The sequence below is a fragment of the Rhagoletis zephyria genome, unplaced genomic scaffold, assembly GCF_001687245.7.
Source record: "Rhagoletis zephyria isolate East Lansing unplaced genomic scaffold, Rhagoletis_zephyria_1.1 Rzeph_scaffold_00039, whole genome shotgun sequence".
NCBI classification, from domain to species: Eukaryota; Metazoa; Arthropoda; class Insecta; order Diptera; family Tephritidae; genus Rhagoletis; species Rhagoletis zephyria.
In genome coordinates this window covers 15,642-39,992 of record NW_016157123.1, presented here as the reverse complement: position 1 = coordinate 39,992, position 24,351 = coordinate 15,642, and the positions used below count along the sequence as shown (strand labels likewise).

Genomic DNA, 24,351 nt, shown 5'->3' with positions numbered 1-24,351 from the left:
AGAGCAATGAATGCTGGTCATGTTTATAAAACAACAAAACTTCCTTGTAATGCTTGGCATTGTAACCACCTAAGTCTGGGTGCTAGTAAATTTTGTCTATAAATCGACACGAACAAAACTAAAAAAATCCATTTCAGTGAATGCGTAATTCAATCAATTAAAATTATTGGCAGATAACTAGACATCAGATATTAATGCTAAGATATAAGCTTAGCAATTTGTAAAATCATAATATCTAAATGAAATGTGTATCACTTTATGTATACACTTGCTTATAAATAGTTGTGATTGCACATAATTTTGGGTTTATTTTTTAGCATGAAAAACTGATTTATCCAGCTACGATATTTTTGAACTAGCCACTTACGACCGATTTTTCTCTTAATATATCCTTTTGATTCCTTTATATGGTATATCTTGGTATATATTTTTTAAATTCCTAACTGATAAAATAAAAATAAATCCGATGAAATGTCGGTACTGTATTAAAAACAAATTAAATAAGTACCATAACTAACTGCTCCTATTTTTCAACCCCAAAACCCTGGCTGTCAAAGGCAGCTGATTTCATCGATTGCGTTTTGTTTACATATCAAGGTTTTATTGGCGCAAGTTTTATCCAATTTGAAATGAATTGTAAAATATTTAATGCTTTCGAAGGATGCATGGGAGAGATTGCTTATCGGCGTCCAACGCTACACGACTTGGACACGGAGGTATTTGCCAATGATGCACCCTTAAGCAAATCACTAACAGAGATTTCTGGTCCGGCTGAAGCAGGCAAAAGCATGTTACTTTGGCGCTTAATGGCCCGATGTCTTGCACCAACTTATTTTGGCGGTCGTAATTGCGATATAATTTTTATTGATCTGCGGCATAAATTCGATATTGAACACTTTCAAAAGCAAATCAGGCGTATGGTGGTATCTTCGACGGAGCAGCACACTGCTACTGAATTGGAGGAAGTGGTAGAAAAGTGTCTGGATTCAATACATTGGTTGAGTTGTTATAGTTCGAATCATTTTGATGCAGCTTTGGAAACGGCAGACATATTGCTAATGAAACATCCTGATTGTGCTTTGATAGCAATTGATGGGTTGGATGCTTTCTATTGGTTGGATACATATGCACGTCGAATACGTATGCAAACGCATTATTCGCGGAATGTGGATCGCCTGCGTAGTTTGTGTGATCGGCATAGTGTCTGCTGTGCGTATACTGTTGATACAAACTACATAAATGCAAAACGTGCGAAGGGAACTGATGCCAATGCTCTTGGTCATCCTCCATTGCCGACAAATGTTAAAGTTGAACACAGACTTCACCTAGAGCTTCGAAAGAATGGCGAGCGGTTACTCAATGAAAGGCTGGTTGATATAAAAGATGATGGCTTGTACTTTTTAAATTTGCCGTAATAAGGTAAGTAGAATTATGTACACAATATTTTACGCACTTAATTTTGATCTATATACATATGTATACTTTATAAATTTCAATATGTCTTGTCACTTAGTGTGCTATGAGGATTAGAAGGATTGTAACTGCCTTCTTCTAGATGTTGTAAGTCCTTGGTTGTAAGTTTTTACCACCCAGTTGCTAATGTATTTTTGTTAAAAATTGAACAAAAAGTAAAACTCGTCAGATGACAATTATTTTGTGAGCGTATGAAAAGATCCATACAAGATACCAGCATGCTGACGTCATCAAGTGTTCGTGCCGTTTGACCGTGCATTTTCTTGTGGTGTGATTGCTTGATTATCACACCATGCGTGTGTCGTCCATGTTGAAACCAATTTTTTTTTTTTAAAGTCGCCAACCGGTAAACATCGACCGCCATTATGAATTCAATTGAGAGAATATTTTGCCGGAAATTCCTTGCAATATATGTATTTATGAGTCAAAGCCGTGTTTTAGGAAGATTACAAGTTCCCAATATTGCAATTGCGAATTAAAAAAGCAATGTTATAACAAAATGGTAGGCAAGAGGGAATATTGTGGAAAGTGCCCCAACCCTATCTCGAAATTTTTTTTTGGACCACTCTAATGCTGGTAAATATGTTGTATGCTTCGAGCTTCGATGGCAAAATCACTTGATGGCGCCAGCAAGCTGGTGTCATGTATTCCACCTTTAAAATAAAAATTACTAAATAAAGGTTTATAGCTTATCCGAACGATTAAATAAAATAGGCCGCCGCTGTGGTGTAGTGATTAGCAGTGCGCGTTACCATTCCGCAGGGCCTGGGTTCGAGCCCATTTTCCGACCACCATCAAAAAATTTAACAAACAAGTTTTTCTAATAGCGGTCGTCTCTCAGCAGGCAACGGCAAACCTCCGAGTGTACTCTGCTATAAAAAAGCGCATCTCATAAAAAATTATATACGATTACCATCTTAATACATACATATATGCAAAATCATTATGGACTAAAGGCTATTATAATTGTACGCCACAAAAAAATTTACCCTTATTTAATACAGAGAAAATATGGAAAAGCAAGTTGCACATAAAGTTATATTTTTTGTCTTTTTTCTATATAGACATCTACCCCTGTTCGTTCTAATTACATTAATGTTATTCTGTTTTCCTTTATCTTCATTTTTATCTTTAAACTCTATCGATAACAAAAACGATAGCAACATCCAATGAAATATCGATAACAAAAAACAACAAAATCGATGAAAAATTCGATACAAATTTCGATAGCAAAATCTATAATAGTATTGGTGGCAAAATCTATCAAAAGTCGATAAAAATATCGATAAAAATATCCATAACAAAATCGATAAAAGCATCGATAACAAAATCGATAAAAATATCCATAACAAAATCGACAAATATCTATAACAAAATCGATAAATCTCGATAACAAAATCGATAAACATCGATAAAAACATCGATAACATAATCGATAACCAAATCTAGGAATATGAGCGTACATAAAATAAAATCGATAAAAATATCGATTATTATATCGATAAGTTCCGAAACTATCGATAGTACAATTGGTAACAATATCGATAAAAATTTCGATAAAAATATCGATAATAAAACCGATAAAATTATCTATTATTTTATCGATAAGTTCCGAGAATCCCAAAAATCTCTAAAATCCCAAAATAGTTCCCAGATTGAGTCTCTGCGTCTCTCTCTATATCCTTTCCTCTTTAATTACCTTTATTTTAATCTTTCTTCCCCTATCTTCGTCTTTATTTTTATAGGTATCCTCATCCTCCTCTTTGTCCTTACTTTTATGTTTATCATTTTCTTCATCTACTTATTTCCCTTCACCTTTGCCCTTATATGTTTATATAAGTAAAGTGTTCAAATTTACCTTGGTCTTCATTTTTGCCTTTATCTTTACGCATCTTTGTTTTTGTTTTTATTTTTACCTTTGCCTTTCTCTATGTACGTAGGCACCTTTACTTTCATTCTTGTATTGGTCTTTTCCTAAGTGTTATTCTTTAACCTTTTTTAACAAGTTTTTGTTAAATTAATACCATATGCGTACATACAAGAAGCACTTGTTTGAGTCCCAACCATTTCCGTTGCACCATTTTTGTTGCATCGCTTTCGCCGCTAAAGAAATTTCACTTCAAAATATCTACATACACAAAATGGTTCTCTTTTTTATAAAGAAATCGCATTTCTGCCTAGTATATTTCAGGACGAATGGATAAGGATTGAGCCAAGAGCTTGTGTGAGCAAATCCAATTTTTGGCAGCCAATGTCAGTTACGCGGTTTTGCAGAATGGCGATGAGCGGTTTTGTACTTTAAACGAAGATATGTGTCTGTCGAGACCTATTATAAGGCAGCAAATAAAATATTTTTTTTTTGTATGGACCACTATGATAACTTAAATTGAATTCAATTTTCGTTAATTTTCTCGAAATGTATCGGATTAAAAAATAAATTAATACTTTAACACTACTTTATAAATGTTAAAGTTTGTGCATATTTTATTGAAGTTTTGCCCACACTTAAGCTATAACGTGAATTAACATAAAGGGTATATTTTTTATAAGTATTGCCATCTTTTTGAAAAGCTGAAATCAATTAGTTAAAAAGTTAAACAAAATATTAAAACAACGCTGCTGTCAAACGAAAGGGCTTGAAAACGATTTATTTCGAAAATATTTAGAACTTCAAAACCAATTTAGTTAAGTTAAATGAGTAATCTTTATTTGGAAAATATTTTTGAAGAGGGTTGCCACCTGCTCAAAAAGCTAGAATAAATTCAATTAATAAGTGGAACCGATAAATAAATAAATTTTGGCATAGTTGTTATAAAAATCAACAAATCACAAAAAATCAGAGTTCTAAACTTTGTGTAAAATTTAAGTCTTAAAATTTTGATTAAAATTTTTTCGTTTTTCATTACATATTTTACAGAAAATATTGGTATGCAGTTTTATAGTATATTGATTTGTAGTACAATAAGTACAAGTTTGAAGTAGCTACGACTTACAGTTGATTTTCGAAAATTTTTTAGTTTAAGGTGTTGCTCATTTTCTTCCATATAAAAACCAATTCGAACATATCGTCCCCCGCGTGTGCCAGAAACTTGAATGTGTAAAAAAAAAATTTGGGAAATCAAGTTGGAACGTTTTCTTACGAGTCTTAACTCTATGATGTTGGTCATTTACATTTTATTTAATAAGAGGGTTTCAATTAAAATAAATCCTGCACCTTGATTGCCATTAAACATGGTAGTATTTGGAGTGCAATGGGGAATAGTCGTTGTACTGGGTATGCAGTTACAGTTACACGGCTATACTCAATCCCGACTCTTGCGTCCTCGTTCGCGCACTCTGGGCAACGTGAGCAACCCATGTGCGAGATGCGGTAATCAATCCGAGTGGAGCCTTGGGTCACGGCCGAAAGAGAGGGAACTTCGGTGGGGCAACTCCGACTTATACGATTTAAGGCCTAACAGAAGTTCACCAGTAGGTGCGGCGTAAAAACCCCTTCGAGCGAGATTCTTCAACATCTCGCTCATTTGCGTTCATGCCACGATGGAAGAGAAGGAAGAGAAGGATGAGGTATCCAAGGATCTCTTCTAGGTGCGCTTAGAGTGCACGTACGAGCTCTGCGCCCGCCACGATATCAAAATCGTACTTGGCAACTTCAATGCCAGGGTGGGCAAGGAAGGGATCTTTGGAACCACCGTCGGAAAATTCAGCCACCACGACGAAACGTCCGACAACGGACTGAGGCTGATCGACTTCGCCGGCGCCCGAAACATGGTAGTATGCAGTACTAGGTTCAAGCATAAAAAGATCCATCAAGCTACGTGGCTGTGGCAGGCTCCGAGCCCAAACATCGACTCGGACCACTATCTTGTATAGGAAAAAAATCTGCGCCCAAATATGCAAGGAAAGCATAGCGTCGAAAAGCTGCAATCACAACAGTCAGTCAATGCATGCCCTACTGGACTCCACACCTGCTCTCAGAGAGCACTCTTCAACAAACCGACATATGCGAGCGGTTGAACCACATTTCCGGCTCATTAATTACCGCCGCCGAAGAAGTCGTCGGATTTCTGCGGAAGATTTACGGACCTTTACGCGTTGGCGATAGCGAATACCGCAGACGATTTAACGATAAGCTGTATGAGCTTTACAACGATATAGACATAGTGCAGCGAATTAAAATTCAGCGGCTCCGCTGGCGTGGCTCCTGAAAGTATTCAATGCGGGCCGCGATGCAGAGGAAGGTCTCCTCTGTGTTGGAAAGACCATTTGGAGAGGGACTTGGCTTCAGATGGCATTTCCAATTGTCGTCAGTTGGCACAAAAGGGAAATAACTGGCGTGCTGTTTTGGACTCGGCCAAAATCGCTTTGGCGGTTACAGCGTAGTGAATTTGCTTAGAAAAATATGTCTGCAAAACACTGCTTCATGTATTTGGAAAAATAACACAGGCCGACAAAATTTTTACCCAGAAACCAAACTATACTTTCCCGAAGGTTTTCGGTGCGCTGAATTCAAATCTTCTTGTATTGGCCACAGAATTGCTCTATCTCATCAGGATTTTGAGATATTCTAACCTAAAAGTGCAAAAAATGCCATTTTTGCCCATTTTTAAAGTTGTGTATGCAAGCCAGAGTAATTTTTCTCAAGAAGTACAAAAAAGGTGTTAAAGTACAAATCTTTCTCTTTGAAATGGCGTCGAGTTTGCTCAAATATCTTTTTGCTTCGCTGAGATATTACAATTTTTAGTTTACGGAGTTTCCAATTTCCATGTGTACTATCCGCAGCACTTTTTGTTCACGGAAAAATCCTGATGTGATAGAGCAATTCTGTGGCCATATTTGAGTTGAGCGCACCGAAAACCTTCGGGAAAGTATAGTCTGGTTTCTGGGTAAGGAGATCGGTCTTATTTTGTCGGTCTGTGTAATTAAAAGTAATCAAATAATTAAATATAACCAAATAATTTTAAAAACTAACTTGATTATTTTTGAAAGGTTGAAAGACCTAGATAGAGATAAATTTATAAACAAAATACAAAAGAGAGGATGAAAAAGTTGTTGCATATTTCTGGGGTCATATTTGTTTTATTTGCTGTGGACTTTTACGTTATTTGTATAAAGATTTTGTCTGAAAATTTTCCGGGTCCTCCCGAATGCAATTTTATTCAGACTTACCAAAAAAGGGGCCAAAACGACCCTTTCGTGAGAGAGCTAATGGGTTAAAATGTGAATATCTTCATGATCCAATGATCGGAGGATCTAAACCAAGTTAGTTTGGGACCTACCCTGAGGCGCCAGAAAAAGAATTATCGAAATCGGTTAATGTGGTCCAAAGTTATGCGGCAACATACATAAAAAAATATTCCGATGAATTGATAACCTCCTCCTTTTTTTGAAGTCGGTTAAAAGAGAAAAATTACCGATACCTATATTTTTTTTGAATAGTTCTGAAATAAAGTAAAACCGAAAGTTTCTAATTTCTTATCTTATTTTAATTTATTTTTTATTCAAAATAAAACAGTCTTGATAAAAAACACATGCAGTATCAATATTTATATGTATGTATGTAGGTACATTAGCATGAGCAATATTCGGCCTCCTTCAATCCCCATATGCATGTAACTACATATGTATTTATGTTATTTTTACTACAAGCTAAACTGTTAGACTAGAGTTGACGTATGTATATAAATTTAAAATATAACTGAATTTCTTCACTTTCAACTTCGATTCACTCGCAAATCGAGCGGTGTGTCCAGTTCCATGGCGAGTACGGGGGCACTCTCGCTGCCACTGTGTGTGTTGTTGCTCCAACAATTGCTAGCTGCACTACTGCTGCGTGCCTGCGAATGACCCGCTGTTGTGGCATAGTAGTAATCGAGTTGAGCTGCCTTAATGTTGCATATATCCTCTTCCATGGCATTGAGATAGTAATGGGGCGCTGGTGGTGGCGGCACGCAGAGCTGACACCGCGGTGACGCCGCTTCGCTGTAATCATTGCTGTAAGCATTAGCATGCAAATGATGGTTTCCCGCAGTGTTTACCACATTTTGCATTGGCGATGAAATTAGGCTCGATCGATGTGTCTGTCGAGCAGCAGCAGCAGCACCATCACCACCAGCAGCACCAACAGCCTGCGCCGCTGTGGCCACTTCCATACCACCACCAATCATGGCACTTTTCATAGGTGTAACAGCGGCGGTACCAATCAGTTGCACAGCATGTTTGAATGTCTTAACATGTTTGCGCAATGATGAAGGATCTGTGTAGCGTTTTTGACAACCGGGCACTTTGCACATATACGGTTTGTCCATGGCATGCGTGCGTGTGTGCTTGAAACGATCCGAGGAGTTTGAATAGGCTTTGTTGCAGCCTTCATAAGTACAGAGGTATGGCTTCTCGCCCGAATGCGAGCGAATGTGTATTTTAAGATTCTCTGCACGTGAAAAACTTTTCGCGCAGAGATGGCACTGATGGGGCTTCTCTTTGGTGTGTGTGCGTGCATGTACGAGCATCTTGTAGCGTGCAGAAAAACCGCGCATGCGTGTACAACCAATCCAACGACAATAGTATAAGCCATCGGCAGGTGAAGCGACTCCATGCACTTTGGTAACATGAGCGGCTAGGGCTTCGAGTGTGTTGTGATCTCTGGAATAATATAAGCAAAAGGAAAATTGCTGGACTTTAGACGTTTTTAAATACATATATTTGAAAAGTTTGAAGGAAGAAAATATATGGCATTGATAACAAATTGGCTGTGGCAGAAGTCGGGGATGTGTTACTGAAGAGCGGTTAATCCGAATGTGCTGGCTTGGAACATCTCGACTCAGCTAAGCAGTTTACAAACTATCAGAAAAATTATTAAGTTTGCCGCCACGATAATTCGGTACTCCGTAATCCGACAATAAAATAATTTTTCACAAACAAAATACACGGTGAAAAATTACCGAGCACCTAGTACCAAGCTCGGTATGAAGATCCCTATTTTAAGTAGCTAAGCACAAAAAAAAAATTGGATTAGACCACTTCGGCTTTCACGGCTTAAAATATCGTTAAAAAACATAAATAAATGTTTGGCGCTTACATTGCTCCAAATTATGATGTGTGTTTTATATTAGGGATGTGCCGCACATTCGGTAGATTTCCGAATCCGGCTTATCTGGACGTTTTTATGTTATCCGACTATATCGACGTAAAATCCGGCCGGATTTCCGTATTTCAATTAAAGAAGATTAATTTAAAAATCTAGTTCAGAATTTTTGATTTACTTTTGTAATTAAATTTATTACGAATAACTAGTAATTAGAGTTAAAAAATTATGTATTTTTCATTATGAAAATAAGCATTACCGCATTATCGGGCAACGGCCTATTTACATTTTCAACATAAGCTCTACCCGATGCGCGAAACACTCCTAAGAAGTTCACTGAGGAAGGTGGTGCGCAGAGATACTTCATTGACAGTGTACACAAATTTGAAATTCTTTGCGACAAGGCTTCCACCAAATTGAAGGATCTTCTTGTCTGCCTTTTTTTGTACGGTCGCACAGTGAAGATGTCCCTATATAAGCTTCGGCCAAAAGTATCAACCGTCCTCCAAATTCGCTGAAATTTCGAATATGCGCTATTCTGCACTTAAGAACGAAGAAACGTGGAAAGTGGTAAATATGTAGTAAATGTTATCAGATTTTGATGAAATTCATGTTATACGCTGGTTTTAATCATAACAGCATAAATCTGAAAGAACGCCAAAATTGGTTTACATAATCGTCCACCAATTCTAGAAAGAGGTGCGTATTAAAAAAAAAATAAATAAGTATTTTTTGAGAAAAATTTGGTGTACGCTGTTCGTTTACGCCAACATTTTTTAATTTGAAAGATAATAGGTTTGTGCCACAAGCTACTCGAAGTCACTTCGAGTTACAGGCTAACCTAATATTCGCGGCTTGCGTTTTGGCTTGCATTTGATTTCATTGAGCGAAACGTCAAATCAAAATGTCACGCAGACCAAAAATTGGAAATTGAGTAAGCCTCATACGCACGCCGTTCAATTTCGTTTGGTCCCATACAAGTTGTATGGGCATGAGAAATTTTTGACTGTGAATTGGCGGCGTGCGTGAATATTAGGTTAGCCTGCTACACATACGCGTTCCACAAGTACGTTTTGGAGTTTATTTGATATACGCTGGCAGTTTGAACTTTGCTCGAGTTTTTCTACTAGTAGCTTGTAGAACAAACCTAATAAAGAGTTTCTTACTATGACGCCCACCCCCTTATACAAGTTCTTTGGCCCAACGCACTAAATTTTGTGAATTTTAGGGAAAATTAACAGACACAACAAATTCCTATTTCTTCCTTTCAAAAAGGATAAATCGAAAACATTTACAATACCTCCATACTAAATTATGTGCATAATACTTTATATTTGTACTAAAACTTTCAATTTTATCGTGATTTTATATCCGATCGGATATCCGAATCCGGTTTTTATATTGGCTGCGTTTCTTTATACATTCCGGATAATCCCATTTCACAGCCGGAACAAACAGAATACGTTTGAAATATACGTTAGCATATCATCAGGAATATTCTAAAGAATAAGTAAACAAAAAAGTTTATTCCAAATGTTCAGAATGAATAAAGAAATGCAGCCATTGTTACACAAATTAAGGGACCTAAAGTTCTACTCCGCCTTCGAACGAAAAATGTTTTTTTTTTTGTATGAGATGGCTTTTCTTGCCCGAAGTACACTCGGGACGACTAACTATTTTGGAAACAAATTTTTTTGTTGTAGAGTTTGCTCGGGCCAGCTTTTGAACCTGTGTCTGCCCGAGTGGTCGCACGAACGCAACTCGTAACTACTCGGCTATGGCGATGGCCACTTACACGTTTCCATATCTTTATTATTTTCTTTCGTAACTGAATTCAAGGGCGCAAATGAGAATTATTTCATCGTTTATGACTAAATAGACGTAAGTGGAAATAGGCAGGTGCGGATGTATATGTCGCGGCACATGTTAAGGTGTATCGTAAAACGATGATTCTTATCAGTTTAGGAAGTGACTTAATACCATAAGAAAGCGCGCAATAAAGCGAAATATGAATAATTTATTGTTGCAACTCACCTGCCGCAATTGCTCCATTCGCAAACATATTCACTATGTTGAGGGGTCGAGCTGGCGCTGCTAGTGGTCGACGTCGATGTCGGTGTCGTCCTCGTCATCGTCGTCATTGCCTCATGACGCAACGCAACAGCGCTTGTGGCCACGTCATCTAATCCAACAATATCCACAGCCATATCGTCGACATGTTCCGGTGTAGGTGGCAAATTGCTGTCCAATTGATCTTGTCCAATTTTCATTATGACCGATCGCGTGCGTGTCGCCTTCGTATGGGGATTGATACCTAGCATATAAGCGCTATTTTTGTATGGTGGTGTTATTGGTGGTGTTGGAAATCTTAAATGGTGCATTTGTAGTAGTTCATCTGGTGGTGTAGACGACGGGTGAGCCAGCTGTGTCGACAGAAAGTCCAAATGCGACCAACCTTCATAGGCGGCTATAGCGGCTGAGGCGGCACTCAGATGCTGGTAGTAAGCGCTTGTTGGCACAAAGGCCGAGTTTAGAACACTGTTGGGAAATTTAGAGTTTTGTACTGCCATTGTGTAGCAGGTTTTAGTTTTTTTAGTTTTTCTTAAAAAATATTAAGTTTTTTTTTTTTCTTTTATTTTTGAGTTAACGGTCAACGTGTGGTGATTTGAATTTGATATGTTAACTTAATTACAATGTAGACTTAGAACCGTTGTGTGGGGCGAACTCACGACAACTGAGTGCGTTGACTAGCAAACGTTCTCATATATGGTTATAACACAAGCGTCTGCGATAAGGAGCATACATCTTATCAGCGCGCTAACTTCTACATAGAAAACGACGAGTAGTTGTGGAGAATATGCGGAGTGTTTAATAACGCAGACAGGCGAGCGGGGGCGTGCGAGAGCGAGCGGCTAGCCGCTAGAACTATGGCTATCAGCCAGACAGTCAATGGGGTGGAGTGAATGGCTATTTTTAACTGGTCTTTTGTTGTTGGTGCTTTTTGTTAATGCGAAACCCCCGTTTCCTGCTTATAACGGGTAACGGATAAGGCAGTCGATTTCACGCACTTGCTATCGCATTCCATTCACCACTAATTCACCTGTTCACGCACCGATCGGTGGGTTGCTCTTATCTATCCGGCGGCGGCGATTGCCCGTGTAAAACCCAAATTTAGCTCGTATACGACTACACATGGACGATCGTTGGTGTTCGTTATCGCACAACGTGAGGCCAAGCGCAAGTAAGTATGTACGTATGTACAGTGCAACCTCCCATAACTGGACACTTATGGTTCAAAAGTTTTTGTCCGCCTATGGAGGTGTCCTGCTATGAGATTGAAATTCATAACTGAAAGTAAGCTTTTTAATTTTTTTCATTGTGGATCCCGTCAAATGCTGACTTGCTGATGCTAGTACTAAGACTTTATGCTACACTGAGAAAAGAGTTTATTTACGTCAACTAAATATGTTTTCTTCAACACATGATTTAGTTATAATTACATTATTTGGTTATAGTTACCAAATGATGTGTTGAGAGAAATTTATTTAGCTGACTTTTTTCTGTGTGTAATGCTAGCTAATGTATGTTCGCTTTTTACCTTGAGTCCGTTTATGAGAGGGTTTTATCTTGACTCCATTTTTTGTTCATTCTTATTTTTTTTTTGCCTATTTCTGTGAGGTCATCGTCCGCAAAGGGCAGGTGAAGAAAAAACTCAAAAACTAAGTGCTCGCGGCCGGTCTTGTTCGGTTAATGGAGGGCGAATTGTTCCAAAACGCAACGTGAAATATTTCCCATGTTGGCCAATTTAAGCGTTTTTTTTCAATTTCAGGTTGGTGCAGTTGGAGAAGCTTTTAAAACAATTAAAATTGATTTAAATGCAAATATTTATACCGTTAAAAGCCTTTCAAGTGGTTTTTGGGCCCGAGGAATCTGAATTCGCAATTTGTTGTGTGCCAAAAACGGCCGTTGGGTGCGCTATGACGCAAGAAAAATGAAGGAAAAGTGAAAACAATGTTTCTCGACCACTTTTCTAAACAATTTTTTTGCAATATATTTTTGCACCCAAGCGCGGTCAGCGGTCGTTTTTGGTAAAAATTAATTTGCAAATTCAGATTCCTCAAACCAAGAAAAGACTTTTGATGGTATAAATATTTGCATTTAAATTAGTTTTAATTGTTTTAAAAGCTTCAACTTCAATTGGAAAAAAACCGGTTGAATTCGCCAACTTGGGAAAACTGAAAAATTACGACCACCTTGTCCGCTCATTGGAGGTGTCAGCAAGTAGAGGTAACACTGTAAGTGCATATGTTGTATATATGTACTACATATATGTAAGTGGACATCGTTGTCATCGTCGGTGTTGTTGTTGTCATCTGGTTTGGCATTGACTGTTAGCGCCGCTTTCGCTAGGGGGCCTCTAGACTGTTTTAAGTACAAATAAAAGCTTTATGGCTGGTTTAGGTTGCTGGAGAGGAGCGCTGGGTGAGGCGTCAGCGGTAAGAGAGATAGCATGACACACGCCACAAGTTGACTATATACGGATATGTAAACCTGTGCACCTTTTGAGAGCTTATGCGTACTTGACGTCATTTGATTTTTGTACTTCAATCACTCTGTGAAAGACAGCATTTCTTGGGGGTGTCTGTGCGAGTGGGTCGCGGGCGGTGTATCGCAATAATATACTTCAAAAATACATATCTCCTGATCTCTGATAACTCACTACCCTGTTCACAATTTTCAGCTAATCGCGCCACGATGCACAGTGTAACATCTCCGCATAAATTGTGGATAAAAAAATAGTAGTTACACGTGTTCGGAGTTCAGGCACCGCTCAAACTACATAAGTATGTACAGTTGTCCACAAAATAATAGGAGTGTGATATATTCTTAATTGTTTGTTATCTAAATTATGTTTGGCAAAAGTTTTCGGGTTTGTTATACTGTGCGACGTGACGGCAATCGAACTTAAAATTAGTAAAACTAACAACAAAAACTTAGCAAAGAACAAAACACGTTGCCCTAATCAATTCACCACCCAGACAGTATAAAAAAAAAACAAATAAAAAATCGGCAATAAATATCGGCATTGCGCTCCTTACCCCTGGCATTCGTACACTTGTTCACTTGATATGGTGATTTTTTTCGTTACTTTGTTTTTGTTTTATTTTATTTTGGTGTGAAAGAAACACGAGCAGACCAACCTAGAAGTCTTATCAAACGTCTGCGCTTTAATTCTTTGTCGAATCTAAAATCCACATCGTCTACAACTGCGTGGCTTGAGAGGGGATAGTCGTCGTCGTTTAAAGTCTACTTACGATGGCATGTGCCAAGTCGCTGAGTTGAAATCGTAAGCGTACACACGCAAATTCATACATACATACATTTCCTTACGTTTTTATTAGTGATTCACTACACCAGGCTTTCCCAAAGTGGGTGCCGCGGTACCCTGTCGGAATGCAAACCGGAGAAGAACTTTTGATGAGAGATATACTTGAGACTTACACCACTAGCGACGAAATTTTTAAAAACTATCGACAAATTTGTACAGAACAATGGTTTGAAATTGAGCATGTGTGCGGATATTTGCAGTGATGGAGCAGGAGCGATGTCTAGGATGAAGCAAGAGGCAGAAAACGCCACGAGAAGTCAGTGTAGGATCCCTCGGTATTCCCTGGCGACTAGGAAGATGCCGCCACTAGATTTAAAACCCATATTGAATGACGTTGCGATGATAACAGAGGCCTGCGAAATTAAATTACATCTTTGGTTTTTTTCTAGCACGTCGAGATTTTTTTTTATTGGTGACATGTATATTTTAGAATGTCTAGCAATTTGGATGAAAACCCTTTAAGTAAACAAAGTAAATCAGAAAAACGTATGTAACTTCGAATTTAACGCCAAGAAAATTTAAATATAAAATTCAAAAATTAAAATAATTTTTCACTTAAATTGCTTTCGTGAAATTGGCTGTTGAAGTTCTTAGCGTTAACGCGCATTATCAGCGTTTACTTGGAACGTTTAGAAAAAACCATTGTCGAATATTTTCCCAACATTGACTCTGAGGATGTCTACAGTTGTGATAACAGATCCAAAAAGTTAACCTACTGGGATGACAAATTAAGCTTTTGAAAACCTTCTGGACATCAGTGACGACAGCACTTTGAATATTAAATACTACGAAGGGAGCCAGAACTCTCTTCTGGATGCAAGTGTATGCAGAAAACGCTGCTGTTGGCAAGATTGCATTAAAAATACTTGTGATTTTTGCTTTTACATTTCTATGTGAGACTGCATTTTCAAGAAATGCTTACATAAACAAATAATTTTTAAGCAGAAAACAAAACCGGCTTCAATTCTCATATACAAATTTAAGATTATCGGTTATATCTTCATTATTCAATGATCGGATTTGAACCAAATTAGAATGGGACCGCCTGTGAGGTAACACCTTTCTTCTTAAAAAAAGAATTATAGTAATCGGTTAACGTGGTCCAAAGTTATACGGTAACATACATAAAAAAAATAAATATTAATAAAAAAATATTCCGACGAATTGCTAACCTTCTCCTTTTTGTGGAGTCAGCGTCAAATGATTTCCGGGTAAAATTGTCAAATCTCCCAATAAACTTAAAGGAAATAATGAAATCATCATAGCAGTTTCACTCCTCACATTCAAGCTAAATGAGCATAAAGTTTGCATTGTGTTTTCTCGCTTTCGTAGACATTGGAAGAGTAAGGGTGCCGCGAATTTTTTTTAGCACAACAGGGGGGCCGCGGTGAAAAAAGTTTGGGAACCCCTGAACTACACCAACGAAGTCACACTTATCTAGACTGCGGTGTACGTACGTATATATGTATTGTATTAAAGAGCTGCGCAAATGCATTTGAATCGCGGAATAAGACTTCTCTCGCAGCGCACTAACGTTCCCAGTATTGTAATACCCATGTTTATGCTGATTATGTCCAATTAAATATTTGTTGTCCTCCTAAACGTACTAATATTTTTTATAGTAAAACCTTGAATTATGACTTGACTCGTAAGAGTGAGCCTCTATAAACGGTCTATGCCTCAAGCCAGACAAAGCCAATTGTTTCCTAACTCATAGGAAGTCCTTTTGTTACGAGTAAGTTGGATGAATTGCAGAATATGGTCAGATGAAAACCTGCCTGGCGACTGGAATTTCACTGTGCTCTGCCCAATCCGCAAGAAAGGCGACCCTGGCATTCGCGCCAACTACCGCGGGATCAGTCTCCTAAGCATAGGTTACAAGGTCTTATCGGGTGTATTTATTGTGTAAAAGACTGACACGGTCAACGAACTGATTGGACCTTATCAGTGTGGCTTTAGGCCTGGCAAATCCACCATAGATCTGGTATTAACAATATAAAATATCTTGGAAAAGACCCGCGAGAATAGGATCGACACACACCATCTATTTGTCGATTTCAAAGCCGCTTGCGACATAACGAAAAGAAGTTTTCTTTATGCTGCGATGTCTGGATTTGGTATCCCCGCAAAACTAATACGACTGTGTAAAACGACGTTGAGCAATACCATCAGCTCTTTAAGAATTGGGAAGGACCTTTCCGAGCCGTTTGAAACCAAACGAGGTTTCAGACAAAGTGACTCCCTCAGAGCATACCAAGACGCGTATCACTGTTGACAGTTACAAGTTTGAAAAAGTAGACGACTTCGTTTATTTGGTAACCAGCGTTAACACCAATAATAATGTCATCCTTGAAATCCAACGGAAATCACTCTTGCCAACAAGTGCTACTTTGGACTGAGTAGGCAATTGAGGAGTAAAATCCTTTTTCGTCGTACAAAGATCACACTCTATAAATCACTCATCAAGCCTGTGCTGGTGTGACAATGAAAACATCTGATGAAGCGGCTCTAGGAGTTTTCGAGAGGAAGATTCTGCGAAAGATTTACGGACCTTTACGCGTTGCCGATGGCGAATACCGCAGACGATTTAACGATGAGCTTTATGAACTTTACAACGATATAGAGATAGTTCAGCGAATTAAAATTCAGCGGCTCCGCTGGCTTGGCCATGTCGTTCGAGTGGACAGAAGGCCTCCTCTGCGTTGGAAGGACCAGTTGGAGAAGGATTTAGCTTCACGTGGAATTTCCTATAGAAGAAGAAGGTAAAGTGTATGGAATGCTCCGCACACTCTGATTGTCGCAGTGCTTAACTCCCTTCAATATAAGATTAGTCTTAGCTAGCGTTTTTATCGAGTTTTGGACTTTTGGGAATAAGATACTCTTGCAACAAAGCTACGATATGTACATATCTTGCGGTGGCATTAAGTAACTGCTCTACGCTAAGATCGCAAATTTAACTAGTATATACAACTTCGAGCGCATTTATGCAGCTCTTTAGTACATAAATATGTATGTATGCATATGCAAATATTGTACAATACATACTCATTCACTTTCACGTTTTCCCATTGAAGTACATTTGTATGTACAATTAATTATTCGACGCCACAGGTGGGGGTTTGCCGAATAGCTCGCTCTCCCAACCCCATTACTTCGCCGTCATGCTTTATCGTTTTGGTGCTAAGAAGTTTTTAATTTTAGAAGAAAGGATTAACTTGTCAAGATTTGCACGTCTGATGTCTGCAGCTCTTAAGCTTATCAAAGTCACTATGTGTAACTGTGTTTGAAACACGGTGTTTTATATAGCCGCCGAACTTAACTCTTTTATCTAAAAGTTCTTAAAGTTATCTCAGGTTATTTGAACAGCAGTTGGCAGCCAACGATGGTAATTAAGTTCCCTAAGAAACCAACCTGCTTTAGCAAGCCTATACTAAGCGTTTTTCTTGGAATAATTTTAATTCTGACTAAAAACTACAATTTTGGTGATGAATATTTTTGTAGACCATTTTTCGAATTTCTTAAATTTTGTGCGAAGTTTTTAACTTGGATTTATATGGTTTTAGTTATAATGTAAACCACATTTAAACAAAAATTAACGAAAAATATTTAACATAAAAAGCTTCGTGAATATCAAATAAAAATATCTCTGAACGCACACTTCTTCTGTTGCTCGGTTTATGCATGTATGTATGTATTTACACACTTATATAAAATCGTAACCCATTTATGAACTGCCAATATTCCTATCGCGCCTTTTCAGAATGGCGGGAAAGATAGAGATCGTAAAGAGCGTGTCACACGTGGAAATATTTGCAACTTGTCCACGCAAATCGCTGTCAAATTGGGAAAGAGAAATTTTATTTCCACGTGCCAGAACAGCCAGAAAGACCTTTCTGTCACCTTTCGGAAATCAGTTTCAAAAATTAAATTTGCAAGGTGTGACTGCAACTGAGAGAGCGCAAATCGATTCCGAAAATATACATTTTTCAAACTAACCGAGTGTTGCCTTGTGACACTGAGCGCGAATTTGTGAGGAATAATAAAGAATAATTTGAAATAAAATATTAGGAATAGTTTAAATAAATTATATATTTTGGAATTTAATTGTTTGGTTATAAATAATAAATTAATATTTAAATTGAAAATTAAGTTAATAATAACGAAGGGAAATAACAAACCAGCGGCAAGGCGGCTCACGATTGTATTTTAGTACCGAGGAAGATTGCACGAAATTCATTCGCTGTGTAACAAGTCAAAAATAGTTTTCAAAAAATTTCCCTGCAATTCGCCTTTCGGTAATAAAAAACCTTTTTCGAAAGACACTTTACACGAAAGGTGTGACTGCTCATGCAACTGCTTTCTGAAATTTCTCAATTTCTTTCCGAATTTGACAGCCTTTTCAAAATATATTGCGTTGTCACGTCTGACGCGTTCTCAATGCTTGTCTGAAATAGAAAATTAAAATGGATTTTGAATTTTCATGAGCGTTTTTTTGGGTATAGAGAAGAAAATTATGAGGAAATGCATATTTTGAAACTTGTAAACATTTAAAAATTTTCCGGGCTGGAAAATGCCTTTTGTTTGTCATAAATTCCATAATCATTTTGGTTCCTATAGAAAACGATTTGATACTAATGGGAACATGCTTCCAATAATTTTAATATTTATGATGCTTATAACTTTTCGAAATTTATGAGTTAAAAATCGATTTTTTGGTCTTTTACCTTTAAGCTATGAATTAGTGCAACTAAATACTAAGTACAATAGTATTTAGGTATTTATGCTGTAGTACTTAAATACCAAAGTACTATTTACTTAAGTATTTTGGATGTTATTAAATAACTGTTTATTTTCACAGCGCTGAATACTAAGTATAAAAGTATATATGTTTAGGTAGTTTCACCTAACGAAGCTTCACTAACTTACTTAGTACAAAAGTACTAAGAGATTTTGACTTCATTAAATACTGGATACAAAAGTACTTTGTATTTATGGCTTCACTTAATACTTGGTACAAAAGTTCTTAGTACTTATGAGTTGATTAAATACTAAATACTTGCTACTTATTTACTCAGTATAAAAAAGATTTTGGGATTATTTCGGGTCTTTGTGATTTTGTCGATTTCCTACTATTTGAGAATTTTTGGAACTACATATTTCGAGATTTTCGACACTACTTCAGTATTTTAGGGATTCTCGCGACTATTTCGAGGTCTTTGGGTTTCTCGCGACTTTTTCGGGATCTTCGGGATTCTCGGCACTATTTTAGAATTGTCGAGACTAATTTGGTATTCTCGGGCTGTTTCGGAATTTTTGGGACTACTTCGGCATTTTTAAGACTTTTGGGCTTTATTTATTTTATATTTTTATATCGGAATTTTCGGTACTGTTTCAAGATTTTCGGAATTTTCAGAAATAAAAGTTATTTGTGATTCGCTTAGCGGATCTGATATGACGTGAGTGACATGAAACAATCAATATACATACTCACAAAACTATGGACAAGCAGAGTAAAACTGCGTAGAATGTAGAATAGCAATATGGGTATCAAATTAAAAGGAAATTTCTGTAGAATCTGGCTTACAAGGACGAATAGGTATTGGAATTTACCTTTTAATAATTTTTTTTTTTGATCTAATAAAGTTAGAAGGACGAAATTCGAGGATGTGGTCGAGTGTATATTAGTGCTTAACATATAGTTAAAAAACAAAGCAAGTATTACAAATTTTCAAGGATATTCACGAATAAAGTTTTAAAAGGACGTTTTCAATAGCTATTCGTCCCTATGCGCCAAACAATTTAATCTACTTTAATTCTACAGAATTTCTTTAATTTGATAACCATATTTTTATTCTACATTGTACTAATTTATCATATCTTTGAAATTGAGGCAAATTAGCAGCCCCAGCTCGGAACTCTTTGCGATGAAAAGACCGACAATTTTTGCTTACAGAATCTCTCCACAGATGTGGAATGGCTTTGCTTCACTTGGCATTTCCAATTGGCGTCAGTTGGCGCAGAAGAGAAACGACTGGCTTGCTTTATTGAACTTTAAGCGTTCCTTTCCTTGTCAGCTCATGGGCCACGCAGTTTTGCGGATTGTCACTGTGGCCTAGCACCCAAATGAGCCTGATTAGAAAGTACTCTGGCGCGATTGATAAGGAGATCAGACATTCTCTTACTGATTGCGAGCGCACCATCATGACGTATAGCGTTCAAGGCCCTGATTGTCGCCTGCCTATTAGAGTATATGCCAAACCTCCCTAACTGACTCTTCAGCACTGAGTCTAGTTTTTTCCTTGATGGCAACTATTTTCGCCTCAAAGAAACTGCAGAATGAAACTAGTTTTGATAGAAAGCTCCCGACCTCCACCAACCCTGCTTCCAAGTTTTGATCCGTCCGTGAATACGTTCATTGCTCCCTTCTTCCAGTGACCCCGCCCAGTCAGCCCTATCTTCAGGGAATGTATGCTGCCCGTAGCCACCTTTCGAGCCAGTTAACCACCCGGTACAGGTGTAATGTTCAACATGACGTTAAGCGCTAGTGTAAAGTCCCACTAATACCGATTTGGGCAATCCGCCGTACCAGTTGGTTAGCAATTGTAGCTTTCTCTAGTTATGTATGATTTCTTAAAGCCGATGAGTTACTTTAGGCAAGATACCTCCCCTCTTACCCATAGCTCCCCTGCAGCAGTACAAGACAACAGCCGCCTTTCAGTATTAAGTAGTTGAACCTGTCGGAAAGCTGCAGACGGACGGACACCGCCGATCGAAGGAAGAACCATATCGGGGACCTTATACATACTTCCTAGTAAACCAGACCAATTCGGTCATGCAGAGGCTGACTGCAAAGCTGCAGTTGGCCGCCCACCTGTTCACCACGAATAGGTAACTTTGAATCAGATTAAAAATAAGTGCCACATAATTTCCTCCAGAAGTCGTTTACAATGGCAATGCAGAACAGGGCAGAGAGAAAACAACTTTGCGGAGTGCTCGTTTTGACTCTACGCTGAGTGCTGGCCTTATTAGGTTGGTTTCAATCCCCATGGGTTCATCATAATTTACAATGACAAGACACTCATAAAATGTGTACGCAATTATTAATATTACACAAATGTGCAATACGTACAAATGTACATATATATTGTAAAACATCTATTTTCGGAAACCCTAACTGGTTATAGCAGGTTTATGGAAATTGCGCCGTCAGCTGCCCGATCTGAACTTTGCTCCGATTACACTGATAACAGCCCCCAGCTGATATGATTATACCAACATCCGCACAAATATACATTCAAGGTAATTAGAGCCGGCAAGCACAAAATTAATGGCGCCTATCTCATGGCTGGGCAAAAAAATTCCAAATACCGAGCTTCTCAGTTATGGGGTAATAAAGTTCATTAGAGTAAATGATTTTCCAATATTATTTTATTAAAAAAATTAACATTTTCTTTTCGGACATTAAAAAATTACACGCTTTTGTGGTGTGATATGCTGATGGCGGCCACACGTGCCAATCTCCAAAAAAAAAAAGAAAAAATATATAAAAAAAAATCGTAGCAGTAGTAATTACCAGTAAATACGTGAACCTTCAGGTTATCCGACAATCATTAGTTGAGTGGCATGGTTTATTGGCGTCTAGATTGCTAAATATGAATTTTCTATGTTGATGTTAGTGGATTCTGCCGATAATATATTTTCAAGTAAATTTCTGAATTTATGTATATGGAATCGTCAAATATCGGACAATCAGAGCTTCGCGTCTTGACTTTCCCGCTTAGGGAAACCAACTGGAGCTTTTGAAAACTCTGGTGAACGTGAAAGCACACTTGCTGTCAATCAACGAAATGAAACCTGCAGTGTATCTGCTCAACGGTGTCTTTATGGAATCCTTTTGTGACATCACACACAGCTCCCGGTTCCTCTTTGCTAGAACGCCAGGTTCTCTGGTGGTGCACAGGAAAGTGGGTGCAAAGCGCAAACTTGTCAGAACGCCCAAAAAGGGGCTGCCAGGTCGAACTGATTACCATACACTTGTTGGACGCTCTAAGGCAGTGTCACACGATTGGGCAGTTGGCCAAAATTTGGTGCAAATTGTATCTCAATCGTGTGAATGCACAAATATTTTCCTTTATCTCATTCACGAACAACAATTTGTTGATATTTTTCAACAGAAGTTCGCTGTATTGTACCAATCGTGGGACTAAAACAAAAATTATCTTCCCATTTTTTCTTATTTTGTTCCTATAGCCCAATATAAAAAAGTACAAATTTGTACAAATGTACCAATCGTGTGACACTGCCTTAAGAATAAATCGTGCAGATGCCTCTATTTCTTATTAAATGAAATTGTTTCTACTTGAAGTCTATTTCGACATTTTGTTTTTATTAAGTTTTGTATGGAGAAGAACCTTTCAACATTGGCTGAAGAATAACAATCCTTGAGTGATGTTTTTGTGTTTGAAAACAGTGGCTCATTTAAAACATTTCTGGTGATTCTTACTTTTCCAAAAACTCACAAATATTGGCGTTGACAAAATTTTTTTAAATAAAGGTGTTCGGCTCTTAGTTCTGTATTGCTGTCTATTCTAGCAATTTCATACTTCTGAAACAATAAGTGTATTAGTGGAACAATGATTTGCATATTGCCTGATAATACAGGAGAAGGGTACAGTTTTGAAGCCCATATTAGAATTTCGTCATTAAAATTAATTTGTTTTCTTCATAGTACGACAAATTTATAAACCACAAAAATGTTTTACGTTTTTTCTAAAATTTAGAAAATCTTCCTATTTTAGTTTTTGCTTGTTTTGGCAAATGAACAATTCTGCTTCTGCTCCACAAGACACCTCTCGTTGATCAATTTGCTGTATAACTTAACGAATCAAGTGCTGCCAAATTTTGACTTGAGAAGAAATTGTACTAAAAAGTGCTGGATAGTAGGAAAGTAGAAAGCACTTGAAAATGTATTAAAAAATACAATTGTATCGTAATTATCAATACTGGTACGTACGCCCAGCTACCAACGCTGCTGTACGCCAAGCGAGGTCTAAAATCAATTTGGAGTTTGCCAAATTTCAAAATAGGTGTCTTAGCATTTTGCTGTAGTGTCGTAGAGAAGTGCTTAAATTTTGTAAAAAAAAAACATACTATAAGGAGTTTTCGGGTATGAAAAATCTATTCATGCGCTTATCTTTTTCTTAAAACTTCCACCAGAGGGCGTAACAGTGAAATTGTTCCTCATTTTCTTCGAAACCTATTTTCGCAATTTGGCAAAGTCTAAACTGATTTTAGACTCATGGCTTCTTTGGCAAATTTACTTAGAATTACGCGTAGTATTCTCCTATGCCAAACGCGCATAGTCAGAAAAAATTAACCCGCCTAAGGTATATACTTTTGAAAGTGCTTGGCATCACGGCGGTCCGCGTTCGCATGCCACCCCACCTTCTCGCGGCGCAGAGTGAAGAAAATCACCAAGTGGCGATTAGGTTCTCCCTAACTGGTCGATCATACCCAAGTGTTTAATCGTCCGATTAATATGACGTGCGCACCCTAGCACTATCCCGTCCCTTTGTTGGCATACATAATTAGTTATGTAAAATAAAATTTATAACGTTTTAAATATAAAACGCGAGTTAAAACAAACGAAGTGGAAGGCCACCTCGTTGCTACCTGTGAAAGACTACTTTGACCCGGTTTAATATTTGGCAGCGAGAAGTACTATAATCATTTGCCGAATACCGTCACTGACGGTTGACAGTAAGGAGGTCGCCGACAAGTTGGCACGAGAAGTTCGCCAACTCTATTTATGACACGGGAACCACTTGTAGTCTTAGTCGGTATGGCTTTACTCAGACTACAGTTTGTACTGGAGAGTGGCACAGGTCCCTCGACAAGCTAGACTTCTCGAATATCCTTTCGATAGCAAAGATATTATGCCATTAAATATGCAGAACCGATATCTGGTTGCCGCGGGATATCTACATATTGGTGTAACCAGGCCAGTGGGCCGGTATTTTCAGGGGGCCCGGATTTTTACGAAAATTAAGTTGGAGGATACAAATATTTGCTAAGTTGATAAGTTTGTTTTAAAAAAAAAAAATGGCGAGGGGGTGGGCGGCACCTGTTTAGTACCGGGACCGGATTTACTTTTTGATGCCGAACGCTTCTCTGTATTTTTTTTATATTTCGACGATAACAATCATTAGACCATTTAGACATAAGAATCTGCCTCAATTTTGGAAACATACATACATACATATTTCTTTCTCTAAGCATTCTACATTTTTATTTAATTTTTTTCAGATCGTCATTTTAATTAAGCTGTCTGTTGCGCAAAGTACAAAAATCAACCATCTATACATACATACATACTTGTACATTATTTATAAATACTGCAGAGCAC

General features: G+C 37.8%; 2 protein-coding genes across 2 annotated transcripts; one reads left to right on the top strand and one right to left on the bottom strand.

Annotated features, from left to right (window-relative positions):
- The first annotated feature begins 584 nt into the window (after positions 1-584).
- Positions 585-24,351, top strand: Xrcc2 (X-ray repair cross complementing 2). The gene is made up of 2 exons (XM_017620592.1): positions 585-1,419; positions 24,252-24,351. Exon 1 carries the CDS (start codon positions 630-632, stop codon positions 1,413-1,415), a length of 786 nt encoding a protein of 261 aa, XP_017476081.1. The 5' UTR covers positions 585-629; the 3' UTR covers positions 1,416-1,419; positions 24,252-24,351.
- sug (sugarbabe) lies at positions 7,015-11,276 on the bottom strand. Its single transcript, XM_017620561.1, has 2 exons — positions 10,592-11,276; positions 7,015-8,115 (listed from the first exon to the last, which is right to left on the bottom strand). The coding sequence occupies exons 1-2, from the start codon at positions 11,125-11,127 to the stop codon at positions 7,188-7,190; spliced, it is 1,464 nt and encodes a 487-aa protein (XP_017476050.1). The 5' UTR covers positions 11,128-11,276; the 3' UTR covers positions 7,015-7,187.

Excerpts from the sequence above, each read along its gene's own strand:
- Xrcc2 (XM_017620592.1), top strand. The coding sequence starts at position 630 with ATGAATTGTAAAATATTTAATGCTTTCGAAGGATGCATGGGAGAGATT.
- sug (XM_017620561.1), bottom strand. The coding sequence starts at position 11,127 with ATGGCAGTACAAAACTCTAAATTTCCCAACAGTGTTCTAAACTCGGCC. Across the intron at positions 8,116-10,591 it reads GAATGGAGCAATTGCGGCAG|AGATCACAACACACTCGAAG; the intron begins GTGAGTTGCAAC and ends ATATTATTCCAG.